The 27,050-nt window shown below is 36.1% G+C and overlaps 1 protein-coding gene and 1 pseudogene across 1 annotated transcript in view; both read right to left on the reverse strand.

Moving 5' to 3' along the window:
* Positions 1-654: 654 nt before the first annotated feature.
* Positions 655-27,050, reverse strand: part of ADAM10 (ADAM metallopeptidase domain 10) — a 157,530-nt gene continuing 131,134 nt past the window's right edge. The window contains exons 11-16 of the mRNA XM_003928979.3: positions 22,236-22,383; positions 15,887-16,070; positions 15,086-15,194; positions 14,378-14,598; positions 3,015-3,141; positions 655-1,089 (exon numbers count right to left, since the gene is read on the reverse strand). Of these exons, the coding sequence (XP_003929028.1) occupies positions 995-1,089; positions 3,015-3,141; positions 14,378-14,598; positions 15,086-15,194; positions 15,887-16,070; positions 22,236-22,383 (884 nt within the window). The 3' untranslated portion in view covers positions 655-994. The remainder of the gene's footprint in view (positions 1,090-3,014; positions 3,142-14,377; positions 14,599-15,085; positions 15,195-15,886; positions 16,071-22,235; positions 22,384-27,050) is intronic.
* On the reverse strand, positions 3,980-4,070 carry LOC120364199 (small nucleolar RNA U13; annotated as a pseudogene).

The following is a 27,050-nucleotide window of genomic DNA, read 5'->3' on the forward strand; positions in this document are numbered from 1 at the left end:
TCAGACAGAAAACATAATTAGCATACTTCAGAAATATGGAAAATACAAATAAGTAGGCTACAAATAAAAAGAATCATTTCATTGACATAATTTCTATCAAAGCATGAATAAAATTTCACCTACCAATTCAAAATTGGAATTTAATTAGAAAGTTTAAAATATGTAAGCAGAAACCAGACATTTACATAATGAACTCTGACGAAGTATGCTGCTATATCCAGTTTGCACAACACTTAACTGTGTTCTTCAGCATAGTCACCTGTGCCCATAGCAGCCATGTGATAAAGAAAAAATAAGTATCAAAACCAACTCCATTATAAGAAAAAGGTAAATTGATTTTCATTTCAAAACTGCCTGTGTAAAGCATTACAGAATCCTGGACCATTGAATACCACCATTCTCTGTTATCCTGAGTATGTCAATTAAACAGTAATTTTTCATTAAGAGCGGAAAAACTTTATAATACAAAGAAACATCCATATTGCAATTTCTGTTTACAATTGCACACAGAAGTACAGTGTACGTAAGAAATACATGTCTGCATATAACAAGGTATGTACATTGGCAAGTGATGTCTCCAATGTTGAGGTGGTCGAGCCTCCTAGCCTTGATTGGCAGTTGAAAAAAATATATATATTTCAATTTGTGGTAAAAGTTTATCGAGAGCCAAGTTTGCCTGCAAGTGAAGAAAATGCAGCAACGAAGAACAGGGAACATGGGGCACATAATAATATTCTAAGACTTTGTGCCATTAGGTTAAAAATATTTGTTCATAAGAAAATTGGGTTCCTTTTCCACCTCCCACCCCCAAATTGCAATTTTCAGGCTTTAAAATTTAAGTAATTCCACCTGGTCTGAGGACATGATCTCTTGCCATTTTTTCTTCATGTTTACTTGTGAGGGTTTAGTTTGGAGATGATGACTTAATAGGTTTCTCTTTGGAGTGAAGTTTTCCCATTGTAGGCACTAGGAAGAACCAAGGCAAAAGCTGCAGTTAACGTCTCATGTGTCCCATTTGATAACTCTCTCGGGGCCTCTGACGCTGGGGTTGCTGAATGGGCTGTGGAGGTCTCCTCCTCTTTAAAGTGCCTGTAAGCCACAAAAGCAAAACAGATTTACTGATCATGAGCTTTGTAATCTTTAAAAACAAAGCCGCTGTTTCGATAAGAAAGGTTTTAGTTCAATGCTGTTCAATAACATGGGCCACCAATGTAATTTAAAATCTTCAGATAGGCCTAACAAAAAAGGTTTAAAAAAGTGAAATAATTTTAATAATATTTTAAATTTTATTTAAATTAACATAGCCCAAGTATCATTTCCATATGTAATCAATATAAAAAATTACTAACAAAATATTTTTATACTAAGTCTTCAAAGTCTGGTATGTATTTTAATTAAAACAGCACATTTCAATGGAAACTAGCAACACTTCAGTGCTCAACAGCCACAAATATTAGATTAATTTAGATTAATATCACAGATTCTGTGGACAGAATTCATGAGAAATTACTAAATGTCTTTGAGCAAATGCCTTAACCTGAGATTCAGATGCCTAGACTGTAAAACAGGGATGATAATTAATTTATATAGTCTGTTGTAAAGATTATATAATTCATATAAAAATGTTTAACACTTTTTCTGAGGGTTCAATAAATGACAGCTAGTTTTCTTAGTTTTTAAAGGTGCCATTTACTTAAAATGAAATCAATATATACATAAAATGTTTTACTGAATGAGAACATAATTAATAAAAGTATCTAAAAAGTGTCATGTGGCCCTTAGAAATCCCTTAAATACTAACATAAGTTCCACAGTGCTAACTAACATGGTGAATTTAAGAAAAGCAATAATATAAAAATCAAATTTTCTGTCATTCTCACTAAGATACTGTCCTAGCATGACTACTGGCTGTATTGCCCCAGACAGTTAAACGCAGGTGAACTGAGGGAAAACAGAAAAAGTGTAAGAAATAGGGTAGTGGATTTGCCTGAGGCAAGACACTTCATGAGAAGTCTGAGAGCTGTAGGAGAGGGAACTGCTGTCATTTACCTCTGGCTCTTCCCTGCCACTGGCCTGAGACAATGTCTGTCCCCACATCTGTGGAGAATAGCCACAAATACCTTGGAGAAGGGGAGGTATAAAGAGAGGGAACTAAATAATATGAAGGGTTTATTTCCTATCCTTTTCTCCTCCCAATGCCCACAGCTAATCTAAAGAGGGTCCTTCCTCATGCTATGTCTCCCTGAGAGGTAAAGGGTGGAGACAAGAACTAAAGAGTTGTTTTCGGGGATGGAGAATACTTGACTGAGCTTATCTAATGAATGAATCCTCTACCCTAAGACTCTCCCACAGACTGGGATCTGTATTTCCCCAGAAGCATCACTCTGGCGGAAAATGAGCTTATGTACCAGAAAATATTTCAAGAGCACAAACACTAAAAATAGTAAGACAGGCAGGTGCAGTGCACGCGCCTGTGGTCCCAGCTACTTGGCAGGCTCAGGTGGGGAGGACCTCTTGAGCTCAGGATTGAATCCAGCCTGGGCAACATAGCGAAAGAAAGAGAAAAAAAAAAAAAAAAGAATAGAAAAAGAAGGAAGGAAAGGGAGGAGGGAGGAAGGGAATGTGGAAGGGAAGGAAAGAGGAAAGAAGGACAACAATATGAGAAGCACAACTATTAGAATAGTAAGATCAATAATTTTAAAGTAGTTTAACTACCATAATCACAACAAGGAAATATATTTGAATATGAAAAAAAAAGAAAACAGCAAAAATTAAAATTTCCAGTTTTAAATATTTTCAGACACTTGGGACAAATTAGCAGTAATTTAGCAATCACTGACCAGACTGGATTGACAAAAAGCACACAAATATCAACTAAATTATTCATCCAATAATCCCATTCTTAACGGAGAAAGTACTAAAACATTAAGTACTGAAGACTCATTTAAAATTCAATTCCACCTGCTAAACAATTCTGAGTTACATAACTACGTATCTTGCTCAAATACACTTACCTGGAAGTGGTTTAGGAGGAGGCAACTTTGGATTACTACTTGGAGTATGAACACTGCATATCTTAATAAATCCAGCCATTAGCATGATCAGAGCAATTCCCATAAGTAATACTGCCCACCAATGAGCCTAGAAATAAACAGATTTTTTTTCCACTGAAAAAAATCTACAAAATACTTTAGAACATTTTTCACAGTATATAAAACATAAAATAGAAAAACAGTATATAAAACATAGAAGAGAGTAACAGTATATAAACATAGAATAGAATATTATAATTTTTGTTTTGTTTTGTTTTTGTTTTTGTTTTTTTTTTTGAGACGAAGTTTCGCTCTTGTTACCCAGGCTGGAGTGCAATGGCGCGATCTCGGCTCACCGCAACCTCCACCTCCTGGGTTCAGGCAATTCTTCTGCCTCAGCCTCCTGAGTAGCTGGGATTACAGGCACATGCCACCATGCCCAGCTAATTTTTCATATTTTTAGTAGAGACAGGGTTTCACCATGTTGACCAGGATGGTCTCAATCTCTTGACCTCATGATCCACCTGCCTCGGCCTCCCAAAGTGCTGGGATTATAGGCATGAGCCACTGCGCCCGGCCTGAACATTATAATTTTTAAAGAGCATTTGTTGGTTAGGAGTTGTATACATATATTAGATATCTGCACATAGATATTATTAATGTTTAAATTTTTAAAAGTTTATGAAGTGGTTATTCTAGTTAAAATAAATCAAATAAATAAATAAAACTTTAAAAGGAGAAAATGAAAATCACCCAACTCCTAGAGGAATCTACTCAATCTGATTTTCTTTTCAGTCTCTTTTCTGTATGTAACAACATCTGTCATACACATGAACACAAATGCTAAACTGGGGTCATCTTGCATATAGTTACATTGTATTTCCCCATGTTCTTAACTATTTTCTTGTTTAAGTATCTCCTTCCCCCACCCCTTACTCTTTTTACCCCCTCAAATGCGGGGTAACAAGGTTTGAGGGAGGCACATGTCACACATGACTGTGAAAACCCAATCATCACACTTATGAACTACAAAAGGATCTCATCTTATACTTGTATAGAAGTTTTATTTGCTTTTATACTTCCCATGGCTTAGAAAGCATGTAACTTGCTTTAAATTCTACTAATAAATAGATTTAAAAATTATTCTTTAACCTATATTGCTTTCTAATTACCAAAGTTAAGACTGAAATTCTATCTTTTGAGACTCCCTTTTCCTCTTTCATTTCATTTGGAACTGAAACTCAGACTACTGTTATGAAATTAATTTTTACACACATATAGTTTTCATTACATTATATATAATATCTTTATTTTCATTCCTTAGTGTATAGGTTAACTATCTTTTTAAATATGAAAAGTAGAAGATGATACATATTTTAGCAGCAGGCAAAGTTTATCCAGTCTTAGAAGAAACCAAAACTTCACTTTTAACTTGACCTATATTAAAAAAATCAATTAGTCAAGTAAAAAACCTTCAAAAATTATTGATAAATTTATAGGAAAATTACTGTGTCTAGTCTTAAATTCTATTTGACAATTCCAAATGTTCAAACTTTTGTTTTAAGACCACGTGTACTAATAAACATCATACAAAATATTAAAATTTTAAAACTGAACCTTCACATTTATTTAACACAGACTGTTGTAACACATATATAGTTAATACTAAATGTTTCCAGCAAAACTACCATTTAAGAAGACTTTTATAACTTAGGGACTTACAACAAACTGGGTACCACTTCTACAATGTTTACTTTTTCCAGCAGTTTTTATGTAATTAAAGAAATACTAATGCTAATTTTAGCATTAATGAAAGTAATGCAGTGTTTATATAATTAAGGTAATACTAATTTTAGCATCAATGAAAGTAATGCTAAAATTAAAAGGCAGGTTGTGGCAAAATTTCCCAAGCCACTTTCTCTGTGTGCACATAAAGACTTTCCTACTTTCTAAATATTTGTTTTATTTTGAAATAGTCTCAAAGAAAGTTGCCAGTACAATTCAAAAACCTTTTAAAAATCTGCGGCAGGGCACAGTGGTTCCCAGCACTTTGGGAGGCCAAGGCGAATGGATTACCTGAGGTCAGGAGTTTGAGACCAGCCTGGCCAACATAGTGAAACTCCGTCTCTACAAAAAATACAAAAAGTAGCCAGACATGATGGCAGCTGCCTGTAATCCCAGCTACTCGGGAGGCTGACGGGGGAGAATCGCTTGAACCTGGGAAGCAGAGGCTACAGTGAAATGAGATGGCACCACTGCACTCCAGCCTGGGCAACGTGGTGAGACTCCATCCACCAAAGAAAAAAATAACTTTCAGAAAATCTGGAAGCACCTTAGAGTAAGGTGCTAGCATCATGCTGATACTCCTGAACATATTAGCTTATAATTTCTACAATATAAGGGTGGTTTCCTAGCTAACAAGACAATCATCAAAATCGGGAAATCAGTGCTGGTGTATTACTAATATTTAATCCTCAGACCCCATTCAGGTTTTGCCATTTGTACCAATACAATCCAGTGCAGAATCTTGTATTATATTTAGCCACCATGTTTCTTTAGTCTCCTCTGATTTGGAAAATTTCCAGTCTTTCTTTGGCTTTTATGACCTTGATACTTTTGAAGATTACAGGGCAGTTATTTTGTATGGGAATGTCCTTCAATTTGGGTTTCTCTGGTGTTTCTTTGTGATCAAATTCAGGTCATACATCTTTGGTAAAAGTGACACAGATGCTGGGTTCTCACTGCATCCTATCAGGTGACACATGATTTTGATTTCATTACTGCTAATGTTAACTTGATCACTGGATTAAGGTGTTATCTGCCAAACTTTACCATGATTCTTGTTTCTCTTTTGTAGACAGTATTTTGTAGGGATGTAATATGAAAGTACGTAAATACCCTGTTCTTCATCAAACTTTCAACGTATTCATTTATTTATTCCCTCATGGTTTCTTATTTTATATAAATAATCAATTACTGACATTATTTTGTTTTTTGGACATGTCCTCATTATTCTTTAAGCACTTTCTTACTTTTTGGACCAACAAGAATTTCCTGATTTATCTCATTCTTTCCCAACCCCAGCCTTGGAATCAAGCCATTTCTCCAAAGAGATCTGGTTTCTTTTAGTCCTATCCCTCCTATGTAGACACCTTTCTCATTCTACTTGCACTCCTGACATCCCATGTCATTCACTCCCCCCCAGAGGTGCACTTCTCACCCTGCTCGGGCTCTGAAACCCCACACTGGTAGTCTTCCCCATCCCACACCTTCCAAACCTGGTCAGGTTCCAACACTACTCTGTGCCACTACAGCTCCCCAGATTTGGTGTGGATGTCTACCTTCCTTGGGCTCACCTAATGGCTTTAGGAATTAACTGTTTCTAAAAAGGAGAGGACACAAAAAAGGGAAAGATATCTATACATACATACACATATATTCAATTTTCAAAGCAAATTTAGAATGATTTACACTTGTGTCATTTCTCAGGCTTATTTAATTCTCAGATCAGATCTCTGTGCAGAGGAGTCCCACAAACACCTTCCTTTTCCTTATTTTCATTTTTATTGTTCAGTCTGTAAAAAGTGTATCATGGTTGTCTCTCACATTGCTTGTTATGGCAGGAACTGCAAACTCGAATGCTTTCATGGCAGGTAAGATGTAATACAATTCAACCGTACTGCTTAAAAATCTAATTTTAAGAGAAGCAATATATCTGAATTTTTATTTAAAATCTGTTTTTAGATGCTGGCAAACTTGTAAGAAATTACTTAAAACAATGTGTAGAATATACAAAACATGCTGATGGGACTGAATCTGGCTTAGAAATTAAAACTTTACAATCTACTTTTTAAAAGCCACTTCTTGAGACTGCCAGATTTTTAAAATTTTTATTTTGTGGTCTATAAAAATAATGTTCAGACTTATGCTTTCCTTGTTAGTCTTTAGAATGATGTTCCCATTCATGTATTACATACGTTTTCCATAGACTCCTATTAGTTTGTGTTTTTATTTCATTCTCAAATAATTGACTTGCTATTTACTGCAATACAGGGTAGAAGGCTACCCTCAGTCTGTGAAAGCAGTACAGGACCATTTGAGCAATGCACAAAGTTTAGCATCCCTGGGCCCCATCCATCAAATGCCAGCAGAGTCCCGTCAGTTCCTCTGACAATCACTGTACATTTCCAAAACACCTGTTGGGGAAGCAGTAACACCTCTAATGTGAGCCAATCCATGAGTGCAAAGGGTTAAGAGCTTTCCTACTAGCTTTCTCAGGTTGATGGGCAAGTTATGTTACAGGAGATACACTTCTACTCCTAACATTATCATTTTTAACATATTTCCTTCCTTCATCTTTAATTTTTATGAAAACATGGCCATCAGTGTTATGGCTACCTAAAATATGAAACCGACCATGCTACTCCTTTATGTCAAACCCCTGTTCAAATGCTTCCCACCAAAGATTTCCAAGATAGATCATTACGTAGGATAGAGGAAAAAAAGCAAAAGCAAAAACCTGAGTACATGATAAAGTACAGCAAAGTGTGTATGATTCCATTTTTTTTTAAAAGTATGTATCTTTAAGAGTGATACAGAGTTTCTGAAGAATATACAAGAAATCCATCCTGGAAAGACTAGGGGTCCAAGGTTTAAAAAAAAAAAAAAAAAAAAAGCCTACTTTCGAATGTATTACTCTGTCAATCAAAAAAAGAATAATCAAAGTTTTCAAAAGAAAAGAACTAGAAAAAAAGTTTGTTTTGGAAAATTCATAGTTCTGTGACTTTTTCACATACTCTGTCCCCATAAAATATTTCTGTACTCTCTACTTAAACCAGTTCTTAAGAAGTTAGCTCAGCCAGGTGCGGTGGCTCAGGTCTGTAATCCTAGCACTGTGGGAGGCTAAGGAAGGCAGACCACCTGAGGTCAGGAGTTCAAGACCAGCCTGGTCAACATGGTGAAACCCCACCTCTACTTAAATACAAAAAAATAGCTGAGCACGATGGTGGGTGCCTGTAATCGCAGCTACTCAGTAGGCATTGAGATGGGAGAATCACTTGAACCTGGGGGAAAGTGGTTGCAGTGAGCCAAGATCGTGCCACTGTACTCCAGCCTAAGCAGCTGAGCAAGACTCCGTCTCAAAAACAAAACAAATATAAAAAAAAAAACCACCTTTGCTCTGGCACTACCTCCTTAAAGGCTTCCCCTAATAGGTTCTGCTAGTTTCTGTGAAAACACCATAAAGACTGAAAATATGCTTCTCTGGCCTGTCTTCTCTATCCCAAACTGACCTGTGAGCTCCCTGAACTTGTATCCTACTACCTCAGTACCTAGCCAACAAAACAAGTATCTGTTGAACTAGTTACTACACGTAAGTCAAAAGTACTGACCTTGACACATAACTAACAGCTCATTTATTATTTCTAGATTGCCTAACACATACAAATAATGTGACAAGACTGTTAAAACAGAGACAGGACAGTAAAACTGGTTTTGATACATTTAATGATAATCTTTTTAGCACCCCCACAGTCTTTTTTTTGTTCTTTTAAGAGATAGGGTCTTGTCCTGTCACCCAGGCTGGAATGCAGTGGTGCAATCATGGCACACTGCAGCCTTGTCCTCCTGGGCTCTGGCGATCCTCCTGAGTAGCTGGGACTACAGGCGCATGCCACACTATGCTGAGAATTCATTTATCTATTTATTTGTATACACAGTGTCTTGCTAGGTTGTCCAGGTTGGTCTTTGACTGCTGGTCTCCAGCGATTTTCCGTCCTCAACCTCCCAAAATGCTGAGATTAAAGATGTAAGCTACTCTAACTGGCCTATAGATTTAAATAAAGCGCCATGCAAGTATGTACTATGGCACTAAGAAAGGCAGATTGGAGCGCGCACACCCAGATTTGATAGTGGTTAAAACTGTATAAAACAAAGGTAAGAAGAAACTAGTCCCAGTGCAGATCAACACACATATAATATGGCACTCAAGCCCTTGAGAACTTCCAGTTCCTTCTAGCACAATGTTCCTGACTTTCTTCTAAATTTTTTCAGGTAACTGCATATTTGAGAAGCCCAATGCTTGAGATGTTTTAGTGGCAGTGATAGTAGCTTTTACGAATTTCATGTGTGAGGAAATGGAACACTGCAACTGATGTAAGATAGCAAGAAAAACTAAACAAAACAATGGTGTATCTGAGAGTATTAATAAGTATGGCCACCTTTCAGAGTTTTTCTTTTTAAAAGAGAATGACTTAAATGCTAAGGTGCATGCTTTCTCCTTTAAATATACTATAAAATTAGGGGAAGGAATACTAACTAGGCTAGAAATGTAAAATACGCGTTCCATCTCAAAAGAAAAGATAAAATTGTCCACCTGTTAGTCTGAAAGAAAGGAGAGCTGTCACTCATTCAGTGAACATTTACTGAGTATAAACTGTGTGTCAGGGTCTTCTATGTCAGAGACAAGGGTGTTAAGCAGAACTTCAGGGACAAAGCGAAGACATCACTCTCAGCAAATGCACTCTGAACTTCCCATGGGTCACAGGACCATGTGGGGCCCACAGCTCCTTGTCATGATACTGATTATGTCATCCCTATGGGGGCAGAAAGTTTCCTTTCATTTTGTCAGAAGATACAATACTATAATCTAGACTTTGATTATATACTCCTTCTGTCCTTCAAACTCCCAACAGCAGCAGCAGCAGCAGCAGCAACAGCAACAATCTGTCAAGCAGAAAGCAACTTGCTACTAAACTTTTGGTTAGTTTAAGCTCAGCCTGGACAAGTAGGATAAAACACCACGAAAAGGAACCTGAAAACACTCCAGTTTCAAAGTTAAGGTAATAAACACAATTTTCACTCTTTTCCATATAAATTATTACATTTGAGAAATCTGCTTCCCTCATCTAGCAGACGTAAACTGTCCCCTCACTATATGCTAAAAACCCTGTGATAATATTACACCTTTGTTATTAAAGTTTCGTAAATGCTATGAGATCTATGTGGTCTGTTCCACAAAGCAATGAAGGATTCTAGAGATCCACAACTCCTTTCCATTTTCAATGTATCAGGATGACAAAACTTCTGTTACAAGTCTTTTCAAAAAGGAGTCATCATATCACAGAGACTGAAAAAAATGGCAGACAAACTTATAAGCATACACCATCACCTACTGACTCAGTGGGTCTGGAATCGAACCTGAGAATTTGCATTTCAATGATGTTCCCAGGTGATGCTGATGATGCTTGTCAAGGGAATGCACTTTGAGATCACTACTCTTGATCAGGGTTGGCAAATATTTCCCATAAAAGCCCAGATAAACACTTCAGGTTTTGTGGAGTCATATAGTCACTTTTGCAGCTAATCAAAGTGCAAAAGCAGCCACAGACAATGTGCAAACAAATGGGTGTGGGACCACATTCCAATAAAATGTTATTTATCAATACTGAAATTTGAATTTCATATTATTTTTAAAAGAATGATATTCTGAGGCTGGGCGCGGTGGCTCATGCCTGTAATCACAGCACTTTGAAAGGCCAAGGCAGGTGAATCACGAGGTCAGGAGTTCGAAACCATTCTGGCCAACATAGTGAAACCCAGCTCTACTAAAAATACAAAAATTAGCTAGGTGTGGTGGCACATGCCTGTAATTCCAGCTACTCAGGAGGCTGAGGCATTAGAATTACTCGAACCCAGGAGGTGGAGTTTGCAGTGCGCTGAGTATCATGCTACTGCACTCTAGCCTGGCGACAGAGCGAGACTCCGTCTCAAACTAACAAAAATAAGAATGTCATTTTGATAATTTTAAAAATCGTCTAATCATTTAAAAATATAAAAACTGTTCTTAGCTTCTGAGCCATACAGAAATAGGCAGGGGCTGGATTTGGCCAACAGGCCATAGTTTGCCAACCCCTGTTCTAGATGAGTGGTTCCTCACCCTGGCTCTTCATCAGAATTAACTGACGAGTTTTAAAAGACCGAGATACTTAAACCCCAGAGATTCTGATTTAATTAGTCCAAACCCAAGGGTGATTCTGGACTACAACCAGGATTGAGAACTACTGGTATTAATCAGTGTTTTCCCAAATGACGTCTAAGGAGGATATTTAGGACTTAGTCTTTTCATGATAAAAATTTCTGGTGTTAGGTTAAGTTGGGAAAATGAATTTTAAAAGATTTATTTATTGCAGGACTTCTCACAATCTTCTCATAAATCTCCAAGAAAGGGGTACAGTATGGAGCAGTGTTTTCCAGATTCATTTGAACATCAAAGTCCTAGAACATCTAATGGAACTAGTGTTCTGTTAGGCATTTGGGAAACAGTGGTGTAAATCTCTCAATCATGAAGAATAGCAGATACTTAATATTTACATGCATAAAATTATAGCAAAATGAGAGCAGAAATTAATTTTAAAATGAGAAAGTGATTCTTGATAAACTAGCAATAAAAAAATACAAACTCCTGATAATCTGAAATTAAAAAGAAAAAAGCCACAAAATATCAGGCAATAATTTTTAAAGGGAGAAGAAACACAATAAATTTGAAAAAAGAAGGTCAGGGTAAAAGATGGTTTTCTACCATGTCAAACCTAACATGAAAGTTACAGAAAATCAGAACACATCAACTACAGAAGAAACTGGAAAAGAATCAATGCCATCAACCCTTAATTAAAGAAAAAGAGATGCTAAAACAAGGTCTCAACAGATTTATTGATGAATGTCCTTAAACTTTTCAAGAGCTAGATGACTCTGAGAAATCCAAAGGATGTTCATCATTATGTCCCGTCCAGACACACAGTAGGCATTCAGCAAATACAGTGAATGTATTTGGAAAAATCAAAGCACAGTTGTCAACACAGAAAAGAAAGTATCATTTCCATGGTCCAGTAGCATAGTCAATAACCCATGCCCTGAAGTTCTAAATTGTGAAGGTTCTTCCTACTCCACCCTGCATGAGGAGAAAAGTTGCCACAGTATACCACAGAAAGAAGACAAAAGGCCAGCAGGCACCACTGGAAAGGAAAGTAATGAAACTAACAACTCCTTCTTTCACAGCTTCTTAAACTAGAGCATCCTGATCAACTGTATTACTAACTGGAAGGAACTTCCCTGACATGATAAAGTAAACTATGCACATAAGCAAATGACACAAGTAGCTTGTAAAGAAGTAGATGTTTACTATCTTATTGCTTGACGTGATAATGCCCACAAATGTACCAACAGCCTAGTGGTACTCTTCACACATTATCAGCATGCTATTTGAAAGAACTGGCATATGACTGTCAACAATGATATAAAATGAAGGCATATTCTATTCCACACACACTTAAAGTTAATGTCTATAAACTTGAAAATGTCTGATTAATTAGTTTCAGAGCACAAGAAAAGACTTCAGGTTGCCAATTCATTATGAAGCATTTCATTAATCCTCACATCTAAAATATGGGGAGAAAAGTTTAAAAAAAAAAAAAAAACTTAAAAGATCATGTCTATTCAATATTTTTTTTTTTTTTTTGAGACGGAGTTTCGCTCTTGTTGCCCAGGCTGGAGTGCAATGGCGCGATCTCGGCTCACCGCAACCTCCGCCTCCTGGGTTCAGGCAATTCTCCTGCCTCAGCCTCCTGAGTAGCTGGGATTACAGGCATGCACCACCATGCCCAGCTAATTTTTTGTATTTTTAGTAGAGACGGGGTTTCACCATGTTGACCAGGTTGGTCTCGATCCCTTGACCTCGTGATCCACCCGCCTCGGCCTCCCAAAGTGCTGGGATTACAGGCTTGAGCCACCGCGCCCGGCCCTATTCAATATTTTTAAAGTGAAAATAAATAAGCTTTTGAAATTCTAAATAATTTAATGAGTCAAAATTAGAGATAACAGAGGAAAATGAAAAAATACTATATTTAGATGATCTGACTTAGTACACTCAAAATCTCAAATATCTAGCACAATATCTACTCAGCAGAATGTAATTCTGAGATCCTCTTTCCTTTTCTGTATACGCTGTCCTCTATAGTAGGTAAGTATACCAAATTTCAACTTTCTTATTAGAGATAATCAGAAAAAAAAATAGTTGAGTTGAAAATAAAGAAAGGCCAAGAAAGGTAAGCTGCTTGAAGACACAGAACTGATAAATGCCAAAAAGATTACTTGAATCCTACGTGATTCTCAAACCTGTGCTCTTTCCACTATACCATGGTACCAGATGGGAACTTCAGCTTGACAGGTATTTGCTAGAACTTATTAAGCAACAAGCATAGGAACAAAAAAAAGAGTAACATGTTTTAAGGAAACCTAAGTTAAGTCAACTGCTCAAGTATTTAGCTGGAAACCTAAGTAGATCTCCTAAATCCAATTTCAACAATCCTTCTACTACATGATCATTACATATCTAAAAACCACATACTCCAATGTGTCCTAGAAACAGTAAACATCATTTTAATGCTGGAGGTAACTATAAAACTTTGGAATGTTATTAGAAGAATACCCAAAAAAGGCTGACCTCCCACACAACATCTTTTGTGCTTTACAGCATTCATAGTCCTGAAAACACACACACACACACACACACACACACACACACACACACACACGTTAAAAGTAATTTAAGAACTGGGAATCTGAGTTCTAAATCAATTCCAAAGCAAACTACATTCAGTTCAATTATAGCACAATCTCAAATAGATCATTTGCAAGTTTCCTACAGATATTTTAATGTAATTACTTTTAAAGCATGAACACTTAAATTGAGATAGTCATTCCTGGAAATCTTTTAAGAAAATATCAGGTAATTCAGTGTTCGTACAACTCGGAGAAATGTGGGCTAAAAAATAAGCATTCAGTGGATTACTGTTGGATGAACATCCATCATCATTAGTAGATCTACCTGTGTATCTGATGGTACTCTGTTCAACATTTCCTATTATAAACAAGATGAAGACCCAGAGATTATGTTGAAAGATCAGGAAAAATCACCAATTAGTCCATGATTTGGGCAAATAACTTTTCTTGAAAATAAAATAAAACAAAAATTTTAAGTCCCATGAAAATGCTCTAATAATATGCACTGAAAGAAGTAACACATCCAGGAGATGAACTAAGGAGCACAGAAAAACAGAATGACTGCCATCACCTACTAAGCAATCTATGAATGATACACATGATTTTGATCACTTCAGTAGAAAATAATAACCGGGGATACTGGAACTTTAAAAATCTTCACATAAAGTAATTCTAACATAAATAGTTAAGAAGTTGTTTTCTCATAAGATTGATGACTTCTGGCCAAGTAAAATTAAGATTAAACTGCTTTAAGTTAAGGTTTCTTTGTAAATAAAAACCATACTTACCACAATCCATTCAGCAATGTTTTCATAGAGCTCTGGACTAAAAATTGCTTTTTTAAGCCTAGCTAGAGGACCATCAGCATCTACTAATCTGCACCGCATGAAAACATCACAGTAACCTCTAAAATCATTGCAAGGGGATCCAGGTTGTAGGGTGATGGTTCGACCACTGAAGTGCTTACTCCACTGCACAGACCCTGTACTGGCACAAGTTGATGGGTCCACTGGAAAAGAAATGCCAAATATAAGCTGAAGATCAGATTCAAATATAAGTTGAAGATCAGATTTCTAGTTGGGGAAATACAAAGGGGAAAAAAACTGTCTAAAATCATTACCATAACATGTTACACAGACCTTTTCTAGTTAGGCTGGATAACACCATTAGCAATTCACATTAAATGTTACAAAGTAAACAAGCAACAAGCAAGTCTTGATTTAGTGTCCACAATGACTTTAAAAGCTTCTAACAGTGTTTAAATAAATTACTGCTGTAAAGGTGGCAATGTTTTGTCTAGTTTATCATTTTTAAAACATTGTAGAGACCCTAATAATAGAAAAACAATGCTCTGTTACATCTATAATTTCCTCAAGAGGACAGATTTAGCTGGAAACTATCTGCCCAAACTATAGGTCAAAGTTTAACACTTAAAATTTAGGAGAAAATAATAGTTTGAGGCAGATTTTATACCCCTGTAATTTTAAAAGCCTTACTTTTCTTCATACAGCATACATGGCATAATTCTTTATCATCTTTGCCATCAGAACTGGCACAGGTACACTCCTCTAAGCCATATTTCTCACAGATAGAACCTGCACATTGCTAGAAGAAAAATAAAAGACAGATTATTTAATCCCTATACAGTCAAACCTACTGTTTATAGTAATAGACAGGCAACTGTAAGTTTCCAATGTCAAAATATTTAAATGGAAATAAAAGTGAAAAACAAAGACAGATGAGTATCAGAACTGAATTACATACATCTGAAAACATTTGAAAAACAGTAAATACAAGCAACATAGTAAATCTTATAAAGCTATGACAACTTTAAAAAAATGAAATAAAAGCAGAGAAAGAGATGAGACCAATTTTATGTTGGTTATTATGGTTTAATTTTAAGAAAAATTAAATTTTCTTCACATAGAGCAAAGTGATATTCAGCCGAAAAAGCTTTAAAGGTTTCATATTCAGAGAAGATGACCAGAAGAGTTATTTTATTTAGGCTATTGAAATATTTTATAAAACCTAAATATTATAGACAAGTCACATGCCGAGCGGCGCAACTATGTTTCTCTAGATAATATCAACCACATGTACATGAAAATACGAAAGACAAGTTAGTAGCTAATTCAATGCCACATAATATATTCATGGTTTTGTGGGGGAATAGATAAGGATATTACTTAAACAAAGACCAAGATTAATTACTTTATATAGCTTTAAGCATCAGTAATTATTCTGAAAAACAAGTTTTCAAAAATAAAATTTAAAAACATATGAAGTTAAATGCTTACCCCATTAATGCACACTTGTGTATGCCTATTACAGTCTGTGAAGTTTGGTTTAGGGTCAGATGCTGGGCAGAGAGCTGTGAAGCCATTACATATTCCTTCCCTCGCACAGTCTGAATCATCCCGACACTTCTCAGACTTTGACTTGAATGCACAGTATGCAGTACAACAAGGACCTTGACTTGGACTAGAAGAAACATTAACTGATTAAACAAAGTAGATCACTAGTTACTTCCTTAATTATCTCCTTTTTTGTTTGTTTGTTTGCAAATTCTGGCAACTAGTTACTTCCTACATACTATTACATATTAGATTAGATCCACATTATTAGACATAGTACCAACTTTTAAATCATAAATCTCGTCATTTAAATAAGTATGTTACTGGTATACAACTTCAAAAAACTGAAACTGCACACTGCCTCCTGAGGAAAGAGTGCACTGGTGGAGCCATGTCTCCCAAGGAAACCGTGCCTGGGCCTACACAGAAAAGTCACAACCTGAAGGGCATGAGATAAAGCAGCACACTGCTCCTTCAGGTAACAGTGCCTTGGCCAAGCTGAGGAGCTGTGCATTCCAGGGCAGAAGAATCGCTTGAACCCGGGAGGCAGAGGTTGCAGTGAGCTGAGGTCGCACCACTGCACTCAAGCCTGGGTGACAGAGCAAGATCCTGTCTCAAAAAAGGACTGTGAAAAGAGACCAAAAAAAAAAAAAGGTCATTATATAGCAATAAGAAGATCAATTCAGCAAGGGGATATAACAATTCTAAATCTATAGGCACCTAACACCAGGGCACCCAGATATAGAAAACAAATACTATTAGACCTAAAGAGAGAGATCAACTCCAATACAGTAACAGTTGGAGACTTCAACACCCACTCTCAGCACTGAACAGATGATCTAGACAGAAAAGTCAAGAAAGACACACTGGATTGAAACTTTAGACCAAACAGATCTAACAGACATTTACAGAACATTTCATCCAACAGCTGCAACAGAATACACATACTTTTCATCAGCACAGGAATCATTCTCCAGGATAGACCACATATTAAGCTATAAAACAAGTATTAACAAATGTTTAAAAACAGAAATCACATCAAGCATCTTTCCTGACCACAAAGGAATAAAACCAGAAATCAGTAACAAGGAAAACTTTAGAAAGTGTACAAATATATAAAAATTAAACAACTTGCTTCTTAAAAACCAATGAGTCAATCAAGAAATTAAAAATGAAGTTTAAAAGCTCTCTGAAACAACGGAAAATAGAAAAACACAACATACCAAACACTATGGGATACAGCTAAGCCATATTAAGAGAGAAGTTTATAGCAATAAACATCTACATAGAAAAAGTAGGAAGACAAACAACATAACAATGCACCCCAAGAAACCAGTAAAGCAAGAACCAACCAAGCCCAAAATTAGAAGAAATAATAAAGAGCAGAGCAGAAATAGACAAAATTGAGACTAAAAAAATACAAAGAATCAACAAAATGAACAATTAGTTTTTTGTAAAATCAACAAACCATTAACTAACTAGACAAGAAGAAAAAAGCACCCAAATAAAATCAGAAACAAAAAAGGAGATATAACTAATACCACAAAAAATACAAAAAATCATTAGAAACCATTACAAGAAACCACATATGCCAGTAAATGGAAAAACCTAATGAAAATTAATAAATTCCTGGACAGATACAACCTACCAAGACTGAAATAAGAACAGAAAATCTGGACAGACCAATCACAAGTAACGAAATTGAATCAGTAATAATAATAATAAAAAAAAAGTCTCCCAACAAAGAAAAGCCAAGGAGCTGATAGCTTCGCTGCTGAAATTTAACAAACACTTAAAAAAGAATACTAATTGGCCGGGCGCGGTGGCTCAAGGCTGTTATCCCAGCACTTTGGGAGGCCGAGGCGGGTGGATCACGAGGTCGAGAGATCGAGACCATCCTGGTCAACATGGTGAAACCCCGTCTCTACTAAAAATACAAAAAATTAGCTGGGCATGGTGGCGCGTGCCTGTAATCCCAGCTACTCAGGAGGCTGAGGCAGGAGAATGGCCTGAACCCAGGAGGCAGAGGTTGCGGTGAGCCAAGATCGAGCCATTGCACTCCAGCCTGGGTAACAAGAGCGAAACTCCGTCTCAAAAAAAAAAAAAAAAAAAAAAAAAAAAAAAAAAAAAAGAATACTAATTATTTTCAAACTCTTTCAGAAAACTGGAGGAAATTCTTCCAAACAAGTTCTACAAGACTAGTGTTACTTTGCTACCAAAACCAGTCATAGGCACAATAATAAAAAAACTAAGGCTGGGTGTGGTGGCTCACACCTGTAATCCCAGCACTTAGAAGGACTGAGGCAGGCAGATGGCTTGAAGCCTGGAGTTCAAGAGCAGCTTTGCTAACACAGTGAAACCCCATCTCTACTAAAAGTACAAAAATTAGCAGAGCATGGTGGTGTGCACCTGTAATTCCAGCTACTCAGGAGGCTGGGACATGACAATTGCTTGAACCCAGGAGGAGGAGGTTGCAGTGAGCCAAGATCATGCCACTGCACTCCAGCCTGGGCAACAGAACAAGACTGTCTCCAAAACAAAAGAAAACTATAGCCCAATATTCCTGAAGAATATAGATGCAAAAATCCTCCAAAAATCCAGCAGCACATTAGAAAGATCATTCCCAGGATCGAATTAGATTTATCCTAGAGATGCAAGTTCGACATCTGCAAACTAAAATACATGATACATCACATCAACAGAATGAAGGACAAAAGCCAGGTAATCATCTCAATAGACACAGACAAACCATTTGAGCCATTTGATAAAATTCAACTTAACTTCAAGATTTTTTTTAAAAACCCTCAGAAATTAAGGTACAGAAGGAGCACACATCAACACAATCAAGTCATATATGACAAACCCACAGCTAATATTATACTGAACGGGAAAAGCTACAAGTTTTCCCTGTAAGAACAAGAACAATACTTCCTGATCACTAGGTAAAATAAATAAAAAAAAAAAGACTAGAACAAGAAAAGAATGTCCACTCTCACCACTCTTATTCAATATAGCAATGGAAGTCATAGCCAGAGCAATTAGGCAAGAGAAAAAAATAAAGGGCATCCAAATTGGAAAGGAGGAAGTCAAACTGTCCCTGTTTATAGACGGCATAATCTTAAATATATAGGCAACCCTTAAAGTGCCACCGAAAACTCTTAGAATTCATAAATGAATTCAGAATAGTTGCAGGATACGAAATTAACATTCAAAAATCGGTTGTATTTCTATATACAAGAAAACAGCAGAAAAAGAAATCAATCTCATTTATAATAGCTACAAAAAAAGAGTAAGCTTAATAAACTCGAGGTGAGTTTATTAAATTGCTATAAGGAAAACTATAAAACACTAATGAAAGAAATTGAACAAGTAAAAAAAAAAGACCTTTCATGTTCATGGACTGGAAGAATAAATACTGTGAAAATGGCCACACTACCAAAAGTGATCTATAGATTTAATGTAATCCCTATCTAAATACCAATACATTTGTCACAGATAGAGAGAAAACAATCCTGAAAGTCATATGAAACCGCAGGAGACTCCAACAGCCAAAAGAAAAAGCTGGAGGCATTAATCTACCTAATTTCAAAATATACTACAAAGCTATAAACTAAAACAGCATGATACAGACATAAAAACAGGCAAATAAACCAATGAAACACAACAGACAATTCAGAAATAAATCTATATATTTACAGGCAATTGATTTTTCATGAAGGTGATTTTTGAACATTCAATGGGGAAAGGACACTTCAATAAACGGTGCTAAGAAAACTGGAAATCTATTTGTAGAAAAATGAAATGAAGACTCCTATATCTCATCATACACACAAAAAAATTTTAAATGTGATATAAATGCAAGATCTGAAGCTATGAAACTACTAGAAGAAAACACAGGAAAAAGACATCAGGACATTGGTCTGAGCAAAGATTTTTGAGTAAGGCCTCAAAAGCAAAGACAACAAAAGCAAAAATAGGCAAATAGGATTACATACACTAAAAGGCTTCTGCACATAAAAGGAAACAATTAACAGAATGAGGAGACAATCTGTTGAATGGGAGAAAACATTTTCAAAGTATTCATCTGACTAAGGACTGATACACAGAATGTACAAGAAACTCAAATAAGAACAAAAAACTAAATAATCTCATTAAAAAAACAGACACATGATCTAAATAAACATTTCTCAAAAGAAAACATATAAATTGCTAACACGCATATGAAAAAATTCTCAGTATCACTAATCATCAAGGAAACACAAATCAAAGCCAAAATGAGAGATATATCCAGTTAAAATGACCAAAAAAAAAAAAAAGATGCTGGCAAGGACATGGAGATCAGGAACCTTTAGTTTATTGCTGGTGGGAATATAAATTAGTATAGCCACTGTGTAAACTGGCAGAGAAGTTCCTATAAAAACTAAAAAGAGATCTACTGTATATATGATCCAGCCAGCTATACAGTCAAAGAAAAGGAAGTCAATATATAAAAGGGATACCTATATCCCCATGTTTACTGTATCACTATGTACAACAGCCAAGATACAGAATCAGTCTAAGTGTCCACCAACAGACAAATGGATAAAGAAAAGGTGGTATATATTTGGTCACAAAAAAAGAGCAAAATACATGTGCAGTAACATGAATGGAAATAGAAGTCACCATGTTAAGTAAAATAAGCCAGACACAGACAAATAGCACATGTTGTTACTCATATGTGAGAGCCTAGTAAGCTGATCTCACAGAGGTAGAGAGTAGAATGGTGGTTACAAGAGGATGAGAAGGGGAGCGGAGAGGTGGATAAAGAGAGACTGGTTAATGGATACAAACACATAGTTAAAAGGAATGAGGCTCTGGTGTTTCATAACACAGTAAAGTGACTACAATTAACAAAAATTAATTGTAAATGTCAAAACAGAAGATTTGAAATGTTTCCGAGAAAAAGAAATGATAAATGTCTGAGGAGATAAATATCCTAATTGCCTTAATTTGATCATTACACAGTGTATGCATGTACCAAAATATCACATGTATCTCATAAATAGGTATAATCATTATGTATCAATTAAAAATGGAATAAGAAGCTACTAAACCAAACATTCAAGAATAAAGTGTTTAAATGTCTTTTTTTTTTAATAGTCAAAGCATACTACATTCGACATTCTTGTCCTATTTTTCTTTAGTAAAAGCCTACAATGGAAAACAGATTTAATATTACGCAATTTATCAGTATTTTTTCAGTTACATTACACATTAGTTGATTTATCATTTTCTTTCACATTTTCATACTAAAATCAAACTAGGATATGCACACCAGCCATTTAAAAAATGTTGTTTTGGCAGAGTGCAGTGGCTCACACCTGTAATCCTAGCAATTTGGGAGGTAAAGGTGGGCAGATTGCTTGAGGTGAGGAGTCTGAAACCAACCTGGCCAACATAGTGAAACCCCATCTTTACTTAAGATAAAAAAAAATTAGCCAGGCATGGTAGCACACGCCTATAGTCCCAGCTACTCAGGAGGCTGAGGCAGTAGAATTGCTGGAACCCAGGAGACAGAGGTTGCAGTGAGCTGAGATCATGCCACTGCACTCCAGCCTGGGCGACAGTGAGACTCCCATCTCAAAAAAAAAAAAAGGATTGTATAAGCAATTGCTTACACTGCTACCAAAGTAAATCTGACAAGTGAAATTGTTGTATTTCACCAAGTTACAAAAGTATATGGATTCCACATTAAATAAATATTTAAAGTTAAGATTTTAAAAAAATGGAAGATAGTTACATTTTCACAATTAGTAACAAAGAATATGTATTTTTTTAGGATTCTTTTTAGTATGTCCTTTTTTTACACTCAACACACAAATTACTATTAAAAGTAGTTCAAACAAGCCTAGGTAAATGGTGTAACCCTGTCTCTACAAAAAAAATACAAAAATTAGCTTGATGTGGTAGCACATTCCAGTAGTCCCTGCTACTCGGGAAGCTGAGGTGGAAGGATCAATTGAGCCCAGGAGGTGGAGGCTGGAGTGAGCCAAGATCATACCACTGCACTCCAGCCTGGGCAAGAGAGTGAGACCCTATCTCAAAAAAAAAAAAAACAAAAAAAAACAAAAAACACAGTTCAATCTGCCAATAACACAGCACTAACCAATATTATTTCAGAAAAAGAAAACAAACAACAAATAAAAGCAAAGTTTCAGAACCATATGCATCTCTTAATCTCAGTTTTAAATTGTCCTAACTGCATACAGGTAACTTTACAAGAATATTAATATCACTGAAATTAGCAAGGTACCTGCACTGTTTCCCAGGTTTCAGTTTGCATTTTTTCCCCTCTTGATTTGCATCAAAGCAGCATTCATCTTTACACTGGTCACTATAACCACAATCACATTCTTCACCTTGTTCTACCATTCCATTTCCACAAATAGGTTGGCCAGATTCTGAGGAAAATAAACAGGACAAGGTAAGCATAGTATGCACACATTAATTTTATTTAAAATTCACAGATTCTTTAGAGCATCATAACAAAGGGATAACGGAAAACTAGGAATCTGGCAATCACGAGACTTAATTCTAACAGGGGTTCTGCAACTAACTAGCAATGAGATCTTAGGCAAGTGATTTCCCTTTGGGGACCTTAAGTTTCTTAATCTGTATAGTGAGGGGATTTGACAGAGGGTCCCTTCCAGAAGTGGTAACTTGTTATTTGAACCATGCTACATTGAGCTTTATTGACTGTACTATTTATATCGAACAAATACAAATCAAGTTAGTGCTTCATTAACCAGCCAAAAAAAAAGCCTTTTTTGCAACAGATAATTTCGAACATACATAAAAGTAGTAAAAGAATACATACAATGAACTCCTATGTACCAAACACTCATCTTTAGCAACTATCAACAATATGCTGTTCTTGTTTCATTTACTCTCACAATTTTTTTCTGGAGTATTTTAAAACAACTCCACCTAACATATTACTGTCCCTATAAATACTTCAGGATGTATTGCTAAGACATTAAGATTTTTTCTTCTTTAAACCTAACTATAATAACCATGATCACATCTAACAAAATTAATAACATGCTTAATAACATCTAACAGCCAAGTCATATTCAATTTTCCTCAACTGTCTCTTTACAATTTGTTGCTGTGAATCAAGTTTCAAACAAGGTTTTCCTAACCCCAACCCCTCCCCTCGTGGTTGCTTTCTGACAGTTCTCTTACGGTCTTTCAATATATAATAGATTTCCCTATTTTTATTTATTTTTACACCATTGACCTATTATAGAAGTTGGGTGATTTGTCTATGAAATGTCTCACATTCTACTTAGTTGACTACAATACAATCAGTAAGTAATTTTTTTTAATGTACATTCATTTTGCTGCTGAGCTAAACCAACCTCCTTAAGGGGACAAACATGTATCATTTATATCTTCTGTATTCTCACAGACCCTAATGGTATTGAGTCAGATCTAGGTTGATTAAGATTAGACAGTCTCATTTAAGCACAGTGAATAATTTTAGAAAATTTCTTCAGCAGTCTTCTAAAGTTCTTTGATTTTTGTCAATGGAATTTAAAATTGGAATAGAAATGCTCCTCTTTGTAAGATCATAAAATCAAAGAGCTTCAGTAATTGCAGAGAATGATAAGAAATCAAATGCCTTAAATGTTTCCTAGGAAAGAAAACTAATTTCTAGGGAGTTTGCAAGTTGATAGAGACCATATATCCCAGTATGGGCAAAATATAGACTAAACTAAACCTAGGCTTCTCTAGGTCTACAATCTGATGCTCTTTTCTTTCCACTATACCAAATCAATGTAGAAAACAGTCATCGTATAGGCTTTAAATTAAGTATTGAGTAAGTAATAGGGAACACATACATCTCAACACAGGAACCCAACATAAGGCCCATCTAAATCAAAAAAGTTCTAGAAACACTGGCTTTATATTCAGAGAATTATTTCTTTATGGTAAATCATCTTCCTTTATTTATATCTGCAATATAAAACAGAAGCTTGGTATGAACACATGCACACTCACACCAGCCCAGAAGGAAGGAGCTGGGACAAAGCCACTTGGCAACAGGACTGGGACACCAGACACTCAGAGCACACAGGTGCCTAGCTGAACCCCGATTTCAGGGCCCCTAGGGATGTTGCCATGGAGGCCCCTGCTCTCCAGAACTGAACTGGCCTGGGTGAAAGCAGAAAGTTCATTCTTAACCCATTGACTATTTTTAAAAATCTTAGAGGTTATGGAAGCTTCATCCCTGTTTCACTGTAAACCATCTTTTCTGTTCTCAAAAACTAGAAGCATGCACTATTTACAATAGCAAACACGTGGAACCAACCCAACTGCCCATCAATGATAGACTAGATAAAGAAAATGTGGTATATATACACCATGGAATACTATGCAGCCATAAAAAATGAGATCATGTCCTTTAAAAGGATATGGAAGAAGCTGGAAGCCATCATCCTCAGAAAACCAACACAGGAACAGAAAACCAAATACCACATGTTCTCACTCAAAAGCAGGAGTTGAACAATGAGAACACATGTTCTCACTCATAAGTGGGAGTTGAACAATGAGAACACATGGACACAGGGAGGGGAACAACATACACAGGGCCAGTCCGGGAGTGAGGGCAAGGGGAGGGGGCACATTAGGACAAACAGCTAACGCATGTGGGGCTTAAAACCTAGATGACAGGTTGATGGGTACAGCAAACCACCATGTAACAAACCTACATGTTCTGCACTTGTATCCCGGAGCTTAAAGGGAAATTAAAAAAAAAAAAAAAAAACTAGAAGTGTGCATTTGCACATATAATACTAGGTAAATAATAAGTCTAGTAATAACTGTATAATTCACATGACATAATTTAGAATAAAACAAAAAATGTTATATACATTATTTACTACGTATTAATTTTTATTTCATATAAAATTAGTACTTCAAGTCAGATATTTGCTAATAGCTTAAACAACAGTAAAAGTACTGTATTTTTGTTTGTTTATTTATTTGAGATAGAGTCAGGAAATCAAGACCATCCTGGCTAACACGGTGAAACCCTACCTCTACTAAAAATACAAAAAATAAGCTGGGCAGGCGCCTGTAGTCCCAGCTACTTGGGAGGCTGAGGCAGGAGAATCACTTGAACCTGAACCTGGGATGCAGAGGTTGCAGTGAGCTCAGATTGCACCACTGCACTCCAGCCTGTGCAACAGAACAAGACTCCATCTCCAAAAAAAAAAACAAAAAAAAAACAAAAAAACCTGATTAACTGGACCTCATCAAAATTTTAAACTTTTGCTCAAAAAAGAACTGTGAAAAGGATGGAAAGACAAGCTACAGACAGGGAGAAAATATTCGCAAACCAGTATCTGACAAAAGACTACTATCTAGACGATATAAGGAACTCTCAATACTTAAAGGAAAAAAATCCCATTAGCAATGACCAAAAAGTACGGACAGACATTTCACCAAAGGTAATACCTAAATGGCCAATAAACACATGAAAAGATGTTCAGCATCATTAGCCACCAGAGAAATGCAAATTAAAACCATGAGCTATCACAACACACCCATCAGAACAGTAAAATAAAAAATCATGCCGGGCGCGGTGGCTCACGCCTGTAATCCCAGCACTTTGGGAGGCCGAGGCAGGTGGATCACGAGGTCGAGAAATCGAGGCCATCCTGGTCAACAGGGTGAAACCCCGTCTCTACTAAAAATACAAAAAAATCAGCTGGGCATGGTGGCACATGCCTGTAATCCCAGCTACTCAGGAGGCTGAGGCAGAAGAATTGCCTGAACCCAGGAGGCGGTGGTTGCGGTGAGCCAAGATCGCGCCATTGCACTCCAACCTGGGTAACAAGAGCGAAACTCCGTCTCAAAAACAAATAAATAAATAAAATTTAAAAATCATGAAAACACTAAATGCTAGTGAAGACGCAGAGAAACTGGATCATTCGTGCAGTGTGGGTGAGAACATAAAATAGTACAGCCACCTTGGAAAACAGTTTGGCAGTTTTGTACAAAGCAAAACAGACAATTGCTACATGGTCCATCAATTGGATTTGGGGGCATTTATCTCAAAGTAAAAACTTACGTTTATACAAAAAATCTGCACATAAATGTTTATAGCTGTTTTATTCATAATAGCCAAACACTGGAAACAGCCCAGCTGTCTTACAAATTGCAGTACATATGTACCATGAAATACTACTCAGAAATAAAAAAGAACCATCTATTGATAAAGGCAACAATTTAGATGAATCTCCAGGGAATTATGCTGAGTGAAAAAAAGGCAATTCCAACAGGTTGTATACGGTATGATTTTATTTATGTAACTTTTCCTGAAGTGACAAAACTTTACATATGGAGAACAGGTTAGTAGGGTGGACGAAAGCACAACAGAAGGGAGGTAAGTCTTGTTATAAAAGCTCAACAATGAGGGATCCTTGTAATGACAGAACTGTTCTGACTCTTGACTATGATGGTGGATACATAAACTACACATGTTAATAAAATTATATGGAACTAAATACACAAAAAGAGAAGTGAGAACAATAAAAACTAGGGAAATTGGAATAAGATCTGTGGATTTTCTCAGTATCAATATCCTGGTCATGATACTATACTACAGTCTTGTAAGACATTACCACAGGAGGGAAATGAATGAAGAGTACAGAGAATCTATTACTTCTTACAAGCTGTATGTGAATCTATAATTATCTCAACAAAATTTCAAATAAAAACAAAATGCCATGCTTATCTGGAGATCTTCCTTAATTTTTTCTCCTCTGCTGTTACATGTTTAACTCCTCTTTGAGTGCTCTTAATGTACAAAGAAGAATAGGCCTCAGTGTTTGCCCTTAAGAAACCTATAGTCTTGTGAAATAGGACAAGGACACACACCAAAAAAATCCTAATACAAAGTAAATCTTTAGAGTATGTTCAATGCCACAAGGAATACGTAAGAGATGAACGGAAAAACAACATCTCATCTATACATACAATGGAATATTATTCAGCTACAAAAAGGAATGAAACTCTACATGCTACAACACAGATAAACCTTGAAAATATTATGCTAAGT

This window comes from Saimiri boliviensis, chromosome 2 (assembly GCF_048565385.1).
Source record: "Saimiri boliviensis isolate mSaiBol1 chromosome 2, mSaiBol1.pri, whole genome shotgun sequence".
Taxonomy (NCBI): domain Eukaryota; kingdom Metazoa; phylum Chordata; class Mammalia; order Primates; family Cebidae; genus Saimiri; species Saimiri boliviensis.